The 18,017-nt window shown below is 39.5% G+C and overlaps 1 protein-coding gene across 2 annotated transcripts in view; it reads right to left on the reverse strand.

The window, feature by feature from the left end:
* RELN (reelin) overlaps window positions 1-18,017 on the reverse strand; it is a 272,506-nt gene that overhangs the window by 227,472 nt on the left and 27,017 nt on the right. For both annotated transcript variants that reach the window (XM_031595823.2, XM_031595892.2), the window contains exon 2: window positions 1,782-1,892. In XM_031595823.2, the coding sequence (XP_031451683.2) occupies window positions 1,782-1,892 (111 nt within the window). The remainder of the gene's footprint in view (window positions 1-1,781; window positions 1,893-18,017) is intronic.

Consider the following 18,017-nt stretch of genomic DNA (forward strand, 5'->3'; position numbering starts at 1 on the left):
CGTCTGTGTATGTTGGGAAGACTTCATAGAGTAGGGGGAGACTGGAATGTGATGATAATCTCACGTGACCTCCTGAGTAACGTGGACAGGAACATTTCTCCTGTACTATTTTTGCAATGGAAAAAAAATATTCTTCCTTACACTGTAAGCAGCTACTATCAACCCAATTTCAGAATATTGCTATCCTCGTACTTTTAAAGGCCCATCTTAGCCCACCCACCAACTCTATGCTAAGCCATATAAGTCTTTTGCTTCTGATTTCTGAATCTTACACAGTTCTCAGCTTTAGGAAAAAAAATCATTTCCAGCAAGCTGAATCTAACCTGAACATCACGATCACTTGCTGGAAATGAAGAGCAACTTCTTCACTAATTAGAAATGATGACACAACAGATGGATCTAGGCTTTCTTGAATAAGTACTGTATGTTTGTGTCAGAGAATGAAACAGTGCCATTCCTACCTATTAGTATATTAAACTATTTGTTATATATGGTGGAGAATACTCTCTACTGCAAATTGTAGATTTTAAAATATTGTAAACTACCAAATTATATTAAACGCAGATCATATGTGTGTTAAATGTACTTTGGAAGAGGCCAGCCTTCTCAGCTCTCACTGCAGAGGGCAGTTTTCCATGCTGGGAGCCATAAGTACATCATGCATTGAACATGCATAGAAATTTAAATTCAAAAGCTGTTGCCATCCTTCCTTCACTGTTTATTTCTTACTGTGACTGCAAAGACACACACAAGAGCATAAGCTCTTCTGAAACCTTCAAATCATTTTTTTCAATATATATGTAAGCATAGGAGCTAGTGAAAAAAAAACTTGAGATTTTTATTTAAAATGCTGCATTCACAGGGGCAGAGCCCTTCTCAAGCTATTCCTCACAGTTTTAAATAATGTGCTACTTGTAACGTGAGCTCACTTACGTCACACTATTTCATTTACATCTGACGAATGACACTCACGCCCTAGGAAGCTTTATATGAATTGTTACAAAGAAAATTACAATGAAGGATTTTCACTTATCCAGATATCAGGATTATCCAGATAAGAAGACCAAAGTGGAAGGTGAAAACATGCAGACTAGATCTGTTAGTGTCGCCTTCCTCCTTCAGCACAGATGATAACAGCTCTGCGAGGCTAATAAAAACTACTGCCAAATAACAACCTGTCCACAGATTATACAGTGGCAAATAACTTGCAGAAATTCAGAAGAGAGTTTTCAGAGCAGCTGTCCTTAATGCAGCTGGCCTGGCTTCTGCCGCTGAACAGAACTTGAAGTTCTTGTACTATAACTATTTTTCCCATATAGAAAATATTTGGTTATACAGAATACATTGGTCAGCATCCTGGTTTTAAGGAAGACACTATTGTTAAGTGAGTGGAAAAAGTAGACTAACATTAAGCTGAATCAGTTTTTCAGTTCACTAGTTAGACACTTGGAAGTAAATGTGTAAGTTTATACCAAATATCACTCCTTTTAGAAATGACTGTTTTGAACACAATAGCTGCTGAAATTTTCTCTCTTAAAATTATCATAATTTGGTCAGTACCAGAGTTGAACAAAGATGGAGGAAGTAGAGGAAGAAATCCAAGTAAAAGTGCTTAAAAGTCACCTTGGAGCCTCATCTCATTGACTAAAGCTGACTTCCATGTATTCTTGGTTACTGAGTCTAAATTAACTTGTGTCAGTAATTGTGTTGTTATTGATATCCTCTGGAGGATCAGTTATTCCTTAGCTTTGGCTGCAGATCATGAATTACTTCAGACTTACCAAATCCAAAAGCACTGGAACCACCAACACTCTGGGAAGCCTGAACGCTGGTAGAGGTGTAGAGCCCAGTCACCAGTAAGCCATCAAAGAAGGTACTTGTCGAAATAGTCACTGAAATGAGAGAAATAAAATACGTGTAATTATTTACAAGTAGGATTTTAAATCTTACTATGAGGAGACTCTTGTCATTGAATTAGATACTGGCTACACTTTTCATACAGCAAATTCGCCTATTTCTCCCAATACTTATGACACTTCAATGACTTTAAATTGGTTTTCCCATGTAATTTTCCCAAACAACTTGCTCAGCATTCAAGCTGTGAGTGCCAAATTTCAGTATGCACTTTTGCAACTTCCTCAGGGTTTACTTAAAGAAAATTGACTGTTTTAGAGGTAAATGACAAGCATTTATTGGTGCTTGAGTCAGCTTCTGTTCCTAAATGAATCATAAGTCATGTACCAGTAATCATCTACAGCAGGAATCAGGCACAAATTGAGCATTACAACAGCATCTGAATATCTGAAGCGTGGTGGTGGCCATCTCTGTTGGGGAAGCTCCCTTTGCTAGCAGCAAAAACTGTAATATAAGCTAAATATAACATAGAGACTAAATTCACAATAAGTTAGTAAAACATCATTGTAATATACAGATTATAAGCAATTGTCAAGACATTAGAATATAGTAAAAGCAATTAAATTGGATTGGCTTGTTACTGATATTGTTATCAAACATTATGGTATTGAATGCATAAGTTATTTGAGAAGCTGAGTCATTATAAATTATATGCATTTAAATAACTCATGAGTGTATTTCAAAGAAATTTTTATATAGTAACAGTAAAGTAATAATCCAAATAACATCTACAAGTAACAACAGATATTCCTTGTTAAAACTGACAGTGCTTGCAATACCTATTTATTTCTTGTAAACACTAATTCTCACATTTTTATTTTGCTATCTTTCATATCATATAGCTGTACACATAATACCAGCTTCAGTAGTTCTGTCCTGGAAATATCTGAATTATTAAGTGATGGCTTTTTCCAAAATATAAAGGCAATATTCTCTATGGTCAGAATGACTTCACTGACTTTCCTCAGTAGCACACAACCATTTTTGTATTGTAATAATCTCCTGTCCATAATTACCTATAATGCTTTTACATTCTATCTACCTCTAAATTGAAAATCAGAACAAGGATTATTTACAAAAAATATGGATTGGGTAGCTTTACAATTACGTACGTTTTCTTCTCATTTTCTCCTGACTTTTGTCTATCTAAAATAATAATTTTCTACAATATTTATTATAAATCTTGACCCATATTTATTTAAGTATAGATAAACTGCATTGCTGGCTTATCATATGTGATTTTTTTGTAGTTGTTGCTAAACTATATAAATTAGCAAGGACAAAGAACATGCGAGGAGATCCACACGAAAAAACATTCCCCTGATGAAGAAATGTCCCATAACTTGGAGCCATGTACACCAAAGATGCATCAAGACCTTATTTGCCATCATGGTTCTGCTTGCATATTTTAATCCTTTCTTTTTCTCTTTTTTCTCTTAACACCTACATATAAGTGCTTGACAGGATCTCTGATGAACTCCAACCTCTCCCTACATGATATTCCCCCTCCTCATACTGCTCTGTGCTCTGGTGCGTCACACACTGGTGACTGGATGAGGAATTGACTCACAGTGCTGTGAGTTTGAACATATACATTCAAGCAGCAATGAAATACACGCAGCAGTGAATTTTTTTCTTGGCCCAAACACTCACCCAGGGTTTCATCCAGGCTACATGTTGGCTTAAATTTACTACTACATATCCACAGAACACACTAACATTGATGCTAGCTTAATTTGTTCCGAGCAGAAGAGCAATATATAACTCAATTTATTCTTTAACACACTCAATTTATTCTTTAACTCCTTATATTTAATTACTTTCCTGCTTTTTATTATTTGATGGTATTCTGAATAATTCTCAAGCCCAACCTTTTGCTGCCATGACTCCAAATTTCAGTGTTTTATTATATACATTTTCCCTGAAAGCAGATAGCAGCTTCAGAGCAATATGCTCAATTTTTTTACAAAGTTGTCTCTTCTAAGGTGTATGTTAAATGAGCAGCAAAAGCAATTACACTTTTAGAAAATAAAAGAAGTATTATGGAGGGAAGAAGAAAATCAAGCAAGCAAACAATGAATTCTTCCTTTCTTTGATGACGAAGTGGTGAATAGCACAGAACATTCTCTCTTCCCTTTGTGCTTTTAAAGCAACAAAAAGACAAAACATATGTTGAAAAAATATGCCTGTGCGTTATTTCTGAAGACTTGGCAAAACAGTCAGCAAAAAGCATTCATAGAAGGGCACTGGGCCAGTACTTTGCTGCCATTTTGTTTCCCCATGGGGAAGCATCTTATTCTTTTCTGAATACGATATAATGCAAAACCCTACTGGGAACAGGTGACCAGTTTCTCTATGGGAAAGAAGTGATATTTTACAATGCCTGTATTTGATTTTGGACATATTCATGTGATTGTCAGCCCTCATTTTACATGAGCATGTAATAGGTCAATTTTTATTGTTGAAAAATTTCCAACACAGTATGGATCCCTCATTAAGCCTCTGGGAAACCACACAATGCCTATAGCACATTTTTTAAAAACAGAGCACTAGGCTGTTATTATACACGTGTCATACATTTCAGAATAATTTCATAGTTCCTCAAGAAGAAAAAAATGAATCTTGACAATCTCGATGATTTTTTTCTCTATCCAGTGGTGAAATACATCAGGTTCCCATAAAATGAAAGAAAGCACACGCGGTGCCAAGCGCTAATGACCAGGAGCAGCAAAGCTGTGCTAATGCACAGCCCAGCAACAGGACTGTGGCTTTATGTCAGGAGTAGGGCTTGACTGAGAGCTCTCTCTTTCCCCTTTCAAGATGAACAGAAATATTCGTGTGAGATCTCCTCTACCAGGCGCTATTTCTGCCTGTACCCCAGCTCACACCGCATGCATTTGATGCCAAACATCCAGTGCTTTAAAAGCAAGGAGCAATGCCAATGCCTACCTGGAGGAGGGGCAACATATGGAGGGGCAACACCTGGAGGAGCACCAGGCTCTGGGTGCACAGTGGGCAGGAGAGGGCTGGCACAGCCCCCTACCCACCCGGCAGCACCTGTGGGCACACAGCTTCAGCAGCCCCAAACAAGTCTCTAGAAGCAGCTCTGTGAAATGGCTGCCTTCAGATAACCAGTGATGGGGACTGAGAATATCTTCCTGTGAACGATATTCTCAAGGCTCAGATCAGGCAACAGCATGCTGCGAATATTGGAGGTGGTACTGATAACTGCTACTTTAACAGTTACCCAATATTTTCAGCCATAAGGCTCTATTTTCATATCCTGAGATCTTTGCCAATTTTATTCTTCTGAGCTTTTTTTTTAAAAAAAAATAATTATTATTATTTTTAACAGTGTCTGCCTCATACCAATTTAATGATTTGAAGAAGAAACTTCAGTAAAAACATTTCATTCATTTCTGAGACGAGGTTAAAGAAACAGGTTGTGTTACCCCAGCTGAAATAATTGCAGTGTCCTTCGTTCAGCTCCTTCTCCCCAAAGCTGGGAACTGACATGTTGAAAGGGTCTGGCCTTGGTGCAAAAGCTGTCCTCCAAGTTAAGACAAATTATACACATAGGGCAAAATTCACAGTTCACGTATAATCAACAGAGGTGCTTTCATTTTTAACATCTAAACATTTCTGGAGATTCTGTTCTCATTAGAACCCTCAGAACACTTTCTGATTTGAGTGCTGATTAACAGATGCTGGAAAAAAAATCTGTGAAAGATCTTTCAACCTGGCAACCCTGCCTTGTTGGAGCAGGAGAGCTTCCTGGAGCTTTCAGCTCCAGCCATGTTTTGATCTTGGAAGTTTCTTAGTGTTTTAAAGCAGAAAGTGATGTCTGCTGGTTGGATAGAAAGTGGGAAAGGGAGGGATCTTAACCAGAAGTCTAAACCTTCTAATGAGAAGATACCAATTCAGCAGAATCTCACACTTCAAAAAGCTGGAAAATGTGCAAAATGTCTCAAGATTGAAGTTGCCTCCAAAGTTTGACCAACACTATCCCCAGTAACGTAAAGTCTGGAAACACAAAAGCAGATCTGAGGGCAGGAGGACAGTGCATGAACTGAGATGGGGATGGTGGTGACACTGGGACAAGCGCAGACAATAAGGGAAGAGAAGACTTTGCAGAAGTACTGAGAAGTGATGGGTAAGAGGGGACCATGACTGAACAATTGCAGCGCAGAGAAGGTGAAAGAAAGGAGTAGATGGGATCTGTAACTGTGGCCTGGGAACACCAGTGGAGAAGTTCAGTACTGGGGACTCACAAGTGACTCAGGGAAGAGATATCTGCTGGTCCACCTCCTGAATCACATGAACAGTGCTTGAATGAAAAGGGTCTGCCCCAGAGGGCCATGGATGGAGCTCAAGGAGTGTTTGGATAAAACCCTCAGACACAGGGTTTGAATTTTGGGTGGTCCCATGTGGATCCAGGAGTTGGACTCGATGATCCTCATGCGCCCCTTTGAACTTCAGATATTTATGATTCTAATGATGGATAAAAAATGTTCCAGTCCATGAACCATGTGGTTAGAAACACATGGGTTAGGTGGATGACTTCAGTTTATTTTACAAAAGCTGAGAAAACAGCTCCATGAAAACAGCAGTATTTCAGGAGAAATACCACAGAAGTCTGTGCAGGTGCTCCTCCCATGCCCTGCCCTCCTTTCTGCACAATGGCTGCAGCCTTACAGCCTTTACAGAGAATGCTATTTCTGAGGACAGTGAGGGCCCCTGCCCAGCTTCCTAATCACACACACACTGTAGGCGACTGCTGAACACGCCCCCCAGATGCTCAGCACATTCACACTGCTGTGCTCTCCTTGAGGCACGCAGACCAGCCAAGCGAGATGCAGGCCTGGTCGTGCCTCTGGGGAGCAGCAGGTGGTACTTCATTCGGGAGAGGAAACAATGCAGCCCTTTCCCTCTACAGACTCCTCACTTCCCATGGCTGGCTCCTGCCAAGCATGTGCTTGGTGCCCTGTGGGATGGCAGCAGCAGTGCCAGAGGCAATGCCATGGGCTGACATGGCTCTGGAAGCAGCCAGGGGAAGGGAGGTGCAAGAGAGGCTGCTGCACCACAGGTGGAGGGAGCAGCACAGCAGGAGAGACAAAGCAGTTTGAAATGCCGTCATTTTCAGGTATTTCTAAGAAGCTCAGGCTATTACGAACATCATGTTTGCTGCCTTTTCAATATCACATGCTATATAGTATATAGTACTACTGAAATCTATTAATCTGTGTAAGCAATTGCATACTTGCCTTCTGTTCAGTTCAGGGACCAAGTGTCTGTTCTAAGATGTGGCTGCATTTTGATAGATATTCTAAATACTTGAAATACAGACAAGGTATCTAAACTATAAAGGCAGAAAAACTGCTAGATGGACAAACGGGATCATCCCAGAAGTCACATGGTGCTAATTAGTTGCTCTGAATTTCACTGGTCTCTGACATTGGCTAAATGCCACTTGAGAGGGCTGATATATACAGAAATTCTATTGAATTTGCAGCTCCTGTTGATGACAATCACCAAGTTTAAAAAGAAATAGATGTAAAATGCAGATATGACACACAAAACAGCACAGGTGAAGATAGAGTTCAAACGTGGATTTTAAAAAGACAAGAATATTTGTAGCTCCCTGTGCTGCTTATGAGAGTGAAGTCATACAGACTTTGCTGCATGATGTATAAGACTGCAATTTTCTAGTCCACAAAGAAAATAGAAAACAAGTTTGCTATGAGAAATGGGATCACAGCAAACAACATGCTTCCCAAAATGAGACTTATCTGCGTGAAAGCAAGGAGAAGGTTCTTACAAAGGTCAAAAGCATTTTCCTTTAATACTGTAATATTACATCACTGCATACCCAGGCCATGGATGGAAACTTTCCTCCTAGACAATAAATGACTTATTTTGAAGCCCTTCAGTTTTTTTGTTTGTTTGTTTTGCTTTCTTCAAAAAATACATCTTTCTCAATGTAATGTAAGTCAGGTGCGCCATGGTTCTGTTCAGAGAGGCTGCTCATCCTTCATGATGCCACAGCTTTCACAGCAACTACAAAAGAAAGCAACATCAAATCCAGCAAAAGCTGCCAATACCACAGTGCATGATGAACCAAGCAGAGCTTGACATCTCTGCAGCCGGAAAGCAATCCGAGGCATACAACCACTCTATCTCACACACTTGCATACAGACACTGATTCACTTGAAGGGCTCAAAAGATGAAGAACAAGCTCCTGTGCAAATTGGAGGATTCACTGACGAGAACAGCAGGACACTCCAACCTCCAAATCTCATTTCTAATGTTGGCAGATCCAACATTTGCCTAAACTCTGCCCATGGCACCCCTGTAGGCACTAGGTACATGGCATGGGTGACAGCAGGCACACCAAATCTAACGCACCTTTTCCAGCTAGCACTCCTAAGCAACACCTCTCTGCCTCGCATTTAGCAACAGCTATGGTCACACCTCCTGAAAACACCTGGTATATCATGTGCCACCACCTCAAACAAGAACATCTGGTGCTCTACATTCTCATGGCTGCAAAAGGCAGCAGCTCGCTGCAGCGAGCAAAAGCTGCAGAAGAGTTTCCCTCCCTGTTCAAGTGGGTTCTTTCCTTCAGAGGCCCTGGTGGAGCAGGGGCTGGACCAGACAAAGCCCAGTGGCTCCTTTCAGCCTCAGGCATTCTATGATCCTGTGAGTCATTTGATACCAAGCACAGGCCCAAGTGTAAATCCATCCCAACACGTAGTACTGCCTTAGAGGGCACAGATTAGTGAGCCCAGATCCTTAAAATACCAGACCGCCCTCTGAAATGTCAATTACAGATGAAATTGCTCAAAAGAAGAGAATGAGCTCGGATGCCTTATCTAAAGGCACAATGCTCAGACACTGCAGCAACAAGCAATCTATGGATACTCAGGTAGAGTTTTTGAGGTGTGCATTCCAAACAGTGTGCTGATAAAGGCATTTGTAAATAAATAGTGGAGTGTACATTGTTATGCGAATTAAGAATCTTTATGCATCTAATTCCACTCAGAACTGTATTAGTAGAAATGAAGGAATTAAATAAATCGACAGTGACAGATATGGTGGCATCAAACTAACGTTTATTCAACAGAAATACTTCAAAAGAAACCCAAATCCAGTTACTCTGTTACGCAGAAATTTCAAATACAAATGCCAGACAGACACCTAACGACACTGTGAATCACAGAGCTCCACCCCATCCAGCAAAAACAAAAGCAGAAAAGCCATGGGATTCTTACTCACACTGGTTATGATTTTCCCTGTGTAGGTGGGAGAAAGCAAAAAAGACATTTTTGCATGGTGAAACGCACAAACACAGGTGAGTGACAGACCTTGTACAACTGAAAATGTTCTCATTTATGTAATGGTTTTTAGAGCCCCCCAGCAGCACAGTGAGGTTTCAGCAAAAGCCCAGTGAACCTTGACAGTGACCACAAACTGAGCAGCACTTCTAATGTGTGATGATTCATCAGTGGCTCCACTTACCAACAGGGCTGGGGAGGAGGGAAGTAAATTGCACTGCTTTTGCACCTTATTCTAGACAGCTTAACATCAGAACTGGTATTGCTTTGCATTACTCTACTGGTTTCAATGGTTCTTCCTAATATTCCATCAAATCTCCTTCTCTCACTTTCTTCCCTAAATTAGTAATAAACAGCAGAGAACTGAAAATAGATTGCAGATGTGTGGCAAGATGTCAGTAACATGATATACGGAGACATCATTTGTCAACATTGCACAGAGATGCTTATCAGCCCTGTGAAAGAACCATTTGCAGAGACACCACTAGTAGCATCTTTTTGAACATTCCTAGCAAGACAGTACTAATGACACCAGAAGCAATATGAGCAAAGTTTATTCTTATATTCCTAAACTAGGAATTGGTTAAATTCTTTAAAGTGTCTGAGATGCTTCAGAGCCCACATTTCTCCAGGAATGAAGAGTCCAATGCTGAGATCTGTCAATAGCCACAGGTGTCCAAACAGGTGAGTCCCAAATCAGACAGAAGAGCCTGAGTTCTCATGCATCAAAATCCCTCACTTAAATTTCTGTCACAATAAATACCTGAAGATCTGTTTCTGACTATATCCAAAGCCACCAGAAATGTGGCCAGGCTGAGCAGCCGAGGTGCTTCATTCCAGCTGGCATGGAAAAAGCAAACACACCAGCACAGCCCAGAGAGCTGACAGGAGGGATCAGGCCGGCGGCTGCCAGAGCAGCCTGTTTCCTAGCCAGCAGATGGGTAATTAAGGCTCTCATTTAGGAAAGAGGATTCAAATTGGAATTTACCGAGTGAAAATCCTAAAACATATTAAACCCCACTGTTAGTGTGGCCCAACCGCTGCCCCTGAGCTGCAGACATTGCATGCTGTATGGGAAAAATTAGTATTGGCGGCCACAGAGAAAGGCATGTTTTCTATTCCCGTGTAGGGACAGCCTTGTTAAGAAGGAGGAGATCGAGGTCTCAGTCAGTGGACCAGTGAATATGTGCTACTGCTATATAAAGCTCCTGAGAATATCGCATCTATTTACGTCACCCCGTTTAGCCTGTAAATCTCACCCTAATGTAGATGTCTAAAACAGGCCAGATGAATCACACTCAAGAAATGCCTGTTTCTCTCCAACTGTAAAGAGAGCCTAGACTGCAAAGCTCAGCTCTAGATGCGAGCACTGAAGATGCCCAACTGAGATGGGTCCCATTGAGAGCCATACAGAGAGGGTAACTTAATTACCCAGCATTTATTCAGATGTCCAACTATTGCCCAGAAGAGTGGAAGATAAAGAGTCTGAGTAGCATCCCCATGCCAAGAGCTCACCCGAGGACACCAGAGTCAATGACTGTCTTTATCTTTTCTCTGGTGCTATGCCAAATATATCAGCAGTGCTTAGCAACTGAACAAGCATTAGTAGTACTGAGGAGCTCCAAAGCATATCAGCAAACACCAGTACTCCATCTGATAACTCGTAAGGCCCTGAACAATATTAATGATGTTGGAGCAGTAAAAGCAATAATCTGGATGTAAAGCAAAATCCGTTTCATAAAATCATACATCAGCTATGATGTCTCTAAAAATGGTGTCTGGCAGAAGTTGGCAACAGTCAAAATGGAAACACTGACTTATACTGCACACTATAACCAAAACTAGAATGATTGTCTAAGTACTATTTTCTGTAAGACTTAATGAGGATGTTCCACACATATAGTTCCAGTTCAACACAAAATCAATCATATTACTTGTTAAAATGCACCTCTGTGCAACAAAATGTTAATATGAGAGTTTGTAGCATGACATAACAGCCAGACACATACACTGCAATAGTATGTGAATGATGGTTGGACTTAAATAATTATGACACATATTTTGCCAGTAATAACACATTATTTCAGTTACCCAGTGCTCCAGTGGCAGCTGGGAAGCTCACCAGGATCATTCCTAGACATCCTGACCTACAAAGGGTGACACTGGTCAGGAGCTCAGCCCAAGCTACTCCTAGGGCAGAGGGGCTGGAGGTGGTGCATCATACCAGTGGCCACAGGCAGCCTCTCTGGAGCATCCAACTGAAAGCCACTGCTTTGAGTTCTCTAAATGTTGAAAGTGGCTTGATGATTTTAAAATATAAATCAGATTCTAAAAAATTTTTCTGTCAGCTTTCAATGTGAAACTAGTTTTTCAATAGAATTACAGGAACAGAAGGACAATTCTTCACTGACACCTAATTACATCCATGGGAATAGGAACAACAGACTTCCATGACGCTGGTGCAGTTTGTGTAGGCAAAAATATGCTAATCAAGATAAATCTTCTGGAGATGATAACACCTTCTGCATAACAAATGGTAGGTCTATGTTGGAAGAGTTCTGTGCCCTTATTCAGGAGCCACTTATCTCCTTAGTAAGTATTGAATTCAGATTTTGTCATGATTCTACAAAATATGCCAACTTAAGGCATTAACACATTAAAAATTATCTTTTTTTTTTTTTTTTTTACCTTAGCTTGGGAATTTTAACCTCTGTTTTGAAGCATAATCTTATTTTTCATGCCTTTCAAGTTTACGTGAGATTGCCTGTTTGATACTCACACATGAAAATTTCATATTGTTGGCTGTGCTCTCAATAAATAATTTAAAAGGTCTGAATATTACTGCAGCATTCAGATTTTCAGAGAGTTTGGTAAATCCCTTTATTCTGCTATTTTCAAAAGAAAAAACAATCATTCAATACACAACTAATATTGGCATTAAAAAAAAAATTCAGGTTTGTTTGAAAAAGAGCGAGTATTCTTTTCTAATGGGAAATTATTATAACTCAGTGGTGTTTGAGCATTTACAAGAATTTTCATCTTAGTTTTAGCTAAGGAGGCACACCAACTAAAACTAATCTGTTGAAAATGTTTACCTTAGGCTAAAAGAGTACAAATCCTCTTATAGACCAGAAATTATGATTATCATAAGCAAATAATAGGGAAGTGCATGAGTTTGAATGACACTGGAGAATCAGGAAATATCTTTAAATTAAAATATATACACGCAGTGTTCTTTCTTAAATACTCATCTGTAATATAAAATGTAATCATAGATGAATATGACAGAGCTCTCTTATCCTGAACATCCTGAAAGAAATTCTCTTCTGATAGTCTCCTCCAATTACGTATTCTTAAGGATTTAAAAGCAATAAAATGCCAATTTCATCCTTGCTTTAGAGCTTTGTTAACCTGCTCTAGAAACATATTGAGACCTTAGACATAACCCTCGTAAGGCCTGCCTGCTTAAAGCACGTAAATAATATTTATGCAAGTCCTAATATACTGAAAAATTACATTGGCACATTATAACTTTTAATAACTGCTGTCTGGAGCCAGTGAAAATGTGACAGTGGTTGTAAATCTGTGAAAACTCTTCCAGCCATTTTTAGTTTTGTCCAACACTAGGTTTTTGGAAGATACTTTACAGAGCAGAAGTTCTGAACATCAGTGCATCTTTAGCCAGTGAGAAAAACCAAGCTAGTATGCCAAAGTTTGCTTCAGCTGCAGAAAGAGAGGTGCCTTTGAGGCACTTTGAGGAGAACACAGAAAGGCAGCAAGTACAACACAAGCCATCTGGCCATGCAGGGTTTCTGTATGGACACTATAGTATCACAAATGGCATCTTCATTTTTAGGGAAATGAACTGTCTCACTGAGCTGGCCAAAAGTCCCTTCTAGCTCGTTGTCCTGGCCCCATCCAGCTAGCTGCTCGTACTCCCCTCCATGTGCGCTCCCATACCCTGGTAAGTGGGTTGTGATGTATTAGAGTCACCATCTCTAGGATGGAACCATCAAACTGTCCATTTAAATAATAGTATTTGTACTTTTACAGCTGCAGATACCAAGGAGCTCCATTATTTAGCTGCGTAATACATGAAGATGTTTATCTCTTTATTTTTTATGCTCTCTGATCTTTAAATTCCTGCAATTTCAGTAATGGCAAAATGTTTTCATTCTAACAACAGCGTTTAACATTTATGGACATCATTCATCTTATCTTTAATCATTTCTTTTCATAAGTTGAGGAAACTGCAGTTCTGCATGACAAGGAAAGTTGTTCCCTCTATCCCAGCTCTTAGTTTTAGGCAAATAGATCTGCCCATAACAGCAAAATATGATTATATCATTTATTCCTTTCCTCATCGTTCTGAAGATTTTACTTTTTTTTTTTTTTTTTTTTACTTTTTTTTTACTTGTGCTCAGCTCTGAGGTAATATGTTTTGAGATTCACTCCCAGAATGCTGTCCCATCTGCTCAGCACTATTTTTCACTGTGTCCTCACCATTTTTGCAGTAACAGTGAGCTTTATATTTGAGAGCCCTGGGCAGTGTAGTACATAATGTTGTTACCGTGCTACTAAGCTTCCATGATTGCTTTGACCACGCTTAGCGTCAGACACCAGAGGCCATGATGAGGACAGTTCTGACATCAGCCTCAGTTCTCTCTCCTCACACAGGATTCCTTGAGTGCAGTAACCCATGTGAAACCTGGCATACTGTTATAATTAGATTGTCAGCGAGACTGAGAGATAGCATTTCTGTTTATCTTCTTTAAAACAGAGCAATGACTGAAAATGCAGTTAGAGTTGCTGAAATTCATAAGCATGAGTAGGACCTAAATACGTGATGTTGATTATTAAGGGCAATAGGTACAAGAGTTTAAAAATATGGTTTAATTTTATGTGTGATTTATACAACAAAATAACTCCGCTTAAGCAGAATCTCCCGCTCAGTTGGCTATTCAAGGAGGACAAATAAAAGACAGACAGTCCCCATCTGCAGCTACAGACTGGAGCGATACTACAGAACAACCTAGAGGTTGATTAGCATTTTAACTTAGCACAGACAGGATGAAGCAAATGCGGATTCATGAAGGGAAAAGATATAGCATAGCACTAAATAGACAGTGGTATTTACACTGAATTTTGGCAGACAAGTGATTAATGGAGTGTAACAAACAGTTATGTAATCCTTTGACTATATATGGCACATCAATTTTGCCAGCTCAAATCAATTAAAAATATTTACTTCTAAAAGTTCAAATCAGAACAACATTGAGAAGAATCTGAAACATAACAAATTAGTCCCTTGACACCTAAAAATGTATCTAAATGAAAATTGGGTCAAAGTGACAAAAATAATGTAATTAAGAAATAAAATTCCTAAATTGAGAGCAATATTAAAGCTTAATGGCTTTAATATCCGTTTCTCTTAGCTTTATGAATATGTGGCTAAATGGGTCAGAGGCAGACATGGTCACTGTAATATAGTACATATGCCTGTCCCTCACAGTATAAGTCACAATGTTTCTTGCTAAAGCTGGGCATGCCAAGCAATTAATGGCTGCCTCATGAATGGCAGGATTGTAGGTATATCATTTTACAGGGGTATTTTGTTCTTTGTGTTAGGTTTGTTACAATGGTCAACTACTGAGCAAGAAAGAGCAGGGCCAGAAGAGCGGGGCTGTGGCAGGTTGTGATTAGGAAGCAGCTGTCAGGGCTCTGGGGGAAAATCCACAAAGTGCCTTCCCTCTAGTTTTCTTGGGCAAAGGGTTGGATCTGAAGATAAAAGGGGTCCTTTCCAAGCTCCTGTTTCTAGACAGTTTCTAACATGTTTTATCACCTTTAAACACTCATAAAAACCTGAGCCCAGCACTCTGGAAAAATAACCAGTCAAGCCATCCACACAAAGAAGATGAGGTGCAGCATGACTTTTGTTGGATGAACTTGTCATTATCATTTACTTGTTTGCTAATACTTTACATACACAGCTAATTCCCAAATGGTCATTTTAAATTCGTAAAAAAAACCACCACCAACAAAAAGTAAAAAATAACGGCACAAGATGGTTCTTGTCCCTATTGTACACAACCGTTCTACGTAACACCCGTACAAATTCCCCAAGCAACTAACAGATTTTTAACAAATCAGTTCATGCTCTCTTTCCATGCTGAAATTCTTTCTGCTCTGCGCATCCCTGTGAAACAGATAAGTATTCACAGCCATGTCCCTGCTATGACTCATATCTTGTTAGAACAGAGACAGGCTCTTGGCTCTGTGGAAAAAAAATTCCCACAGCCGCCTGGCTTGGTTTTCTGCACGCCTGCAGCTCCCCGGGTTGTGCCACTGAGGTCTTCATGTCCCACAGGAGACAATTACTAAGAAGTACCTCCAGAATAAGTGATGTTCTGCATATTATTACAGGAGAACAGCAAGGGCCGAAGCCATAAATAAGCCAACGCTAACGTTTCAGTGTAGCCTTGATAGTTTTCCTGCAAGAAATCAGCTGCAAGATAGTATGTTGTAATGATATTACTCAGAGTACACACATTTTAGGTAGAAACATGAGTCAAAGGGGTTGAATGGACCTATGGTATACCTCATATTTAAGGGCTTTGTGTTGGAAGGGTTTGGCATAAAGTGTGTACTTTGACAGTAGAGAGTTTGAGGATGACTGACAAATGTGGCAAATGGGTGGGACATCCTCTGTTACCATGCTGACCAATGTTTATTTGAGATTAAAAACTTCATTCTTTCAACTCAGTTTGAAAAAGCTCAATAAGCACAACTACTCCATGTCAAAGTCAGCAACCGGTCAAACTCAGATGTACGCCTACCACAGCTGCTCTCCTAGAGGAGAGGTGGTTCATAAGAGAAGGAACTGAAGTGCCAAGATAACTTGTACTGGTCTCCTAAACAAGACGCCAAGATAGCTAAGAGCCACAAGAGCTAGCAGAGTTGTGCCAGAAAAAACATGAACAGCTTTTTGTTTTCCTAGCCTTTCTTCTGTTTGGCAATGAAAATTTTAACAGTAGAGAGAGCTTACTCTTTAAAGAGTGACAGTTCTTCCTCAAATGTGGCAGAGTTGCTCAAAAGTATTTTTCACAAATATCACTGATAAAATAAATGCAGTATACTGGGAATGCAGTTAAATCAGTCCTAATCAGTCCTTCTTTGTTCCTTGTTCCATTAAGTGATATCTCTTTACATCATTAAATAACCATCAGAAAAAGCTCCCAGGGACACCAGCCACACACTCAGATAAGTGGTAATGCAGGCATGCTATCTGGTCCATATCTCAGCTAAATGTTGACATCCTTCTTCCAATCCTCTGTTCCAGTGTAAAAACATAAAAAGGCATTCTAGTCATCATCATCTCAGGGATTATTAGAGTTCAGATAGAAGGGTCGCCACTAGGCTGCAGTGACTCTAAGCCCCAACATCTCTTTCCACAAAACAACCACACTGCTTAGGTAGAAGGGAAGAAGAGAAAATAACAGTCTCTAAACATAATGGGTTTAAGGGGGGGGTTCAGATTGGGTATTAGGAAAAATTTATTCTCTGAAAGAGTGGTGAGGCATTGTCACAGACTACCCAGAGGCAGTGGAGTTGCCATCCCTGGAGGCGTTCAGGAAACTGTGGATGTGACATTGAGGGATATGGTTAGTGAGCATGGTGGGGATGGGCTGATGGTTGGACTAGATGACCTCAGAGATCTTTTCCAACCTTAATGATGCTGTGATCCCAATGAACCAGGAAGAAATACCCTGATGTACCGTCATCGGCAAATACTGAGCAATTTATCAGTAGGAACATGTTGTTGAATATGGAAGAGAAACCAGTCTCTCCAGTCTTGGCTCAGCAAACAAGGTCTCTTTGAATTTGTATTACCTTGAGTAAAATCAAAAATTTTCTACTTATGTGAAGACTGTTCTTACCACAGATGCCTGAGGCCGGAACATTAGAGAAGTCACATGTTCTGAGAAAAAGAAATCCCTGGGACATCTTCAAAGTGTCCTTCTAATTCAATAGTTAAAGCATACAGAAATGGCAGACCATTAAAAGTAGTTATACTATTTCATAGATCAAAGAGCTATCTATAAAGGAATTAATTATAGATAGATGTAAGTAGCCTGCATACTGGAAACCACAAATTCAATATTTTCTTCCACTTTTGTCTTTGAATTCTCCAGTTGATTAAAGGAATAACTGACATATGACTAATCCTGTCAGTGCTGCACAGGAAGGATGCAGAAGGAGAATCAGATAAGCAGAGGTTAGTATAGAAAGAGATATCTGGATTTGAGTGTGGCCTATTCATCAGTTGGGATCCTTTCTACACTTTACATGCCAAATATGTAATAGATGTCAAGAACAGTCCACTGAAATAAATTTCAAAAAATAAGGTGCTCTAGTAATCATCAAAGACAAATGCATTCTTCTGTCTAAACAATCTAAGAAATTTGGACTTTGAACTTCTGATAAGTAAAACTTGTCCATAATCATTAGCAATAATTATGAAAATGCTAATACTATTTCAACATTTATTATCTCAGATATGTAGAGTTGAAATACTGAAAGATTTTTAAAGACTGAAATGTTTAAAAATTCATAAATGATAAAGTGTTCTTATTTTGTTCTATGGAAATTAAATACTTTGATCTTCCAAAGTATTATTTCAGCTTGGCAATGAATATTTCAGTTGGGTTTTTTTGTTTGTTTGTTTTTTTTAACCGAGCAAAAAACCTTAGGTTTAATTTATATCAACA

This window comes from Phasianus colchicus, chromosome 1 (assembly GCF_987193195.1).
Source record: "Phasianus colchicus chromosome 1, bPhaCol1.hap1.1, whole genome shotgun sequence".
NCBI lineage: Eukaryota > Metazoa > Chordata > Aves > Galliformes > Phasianidae > Phasianus > Phasianus colchicus.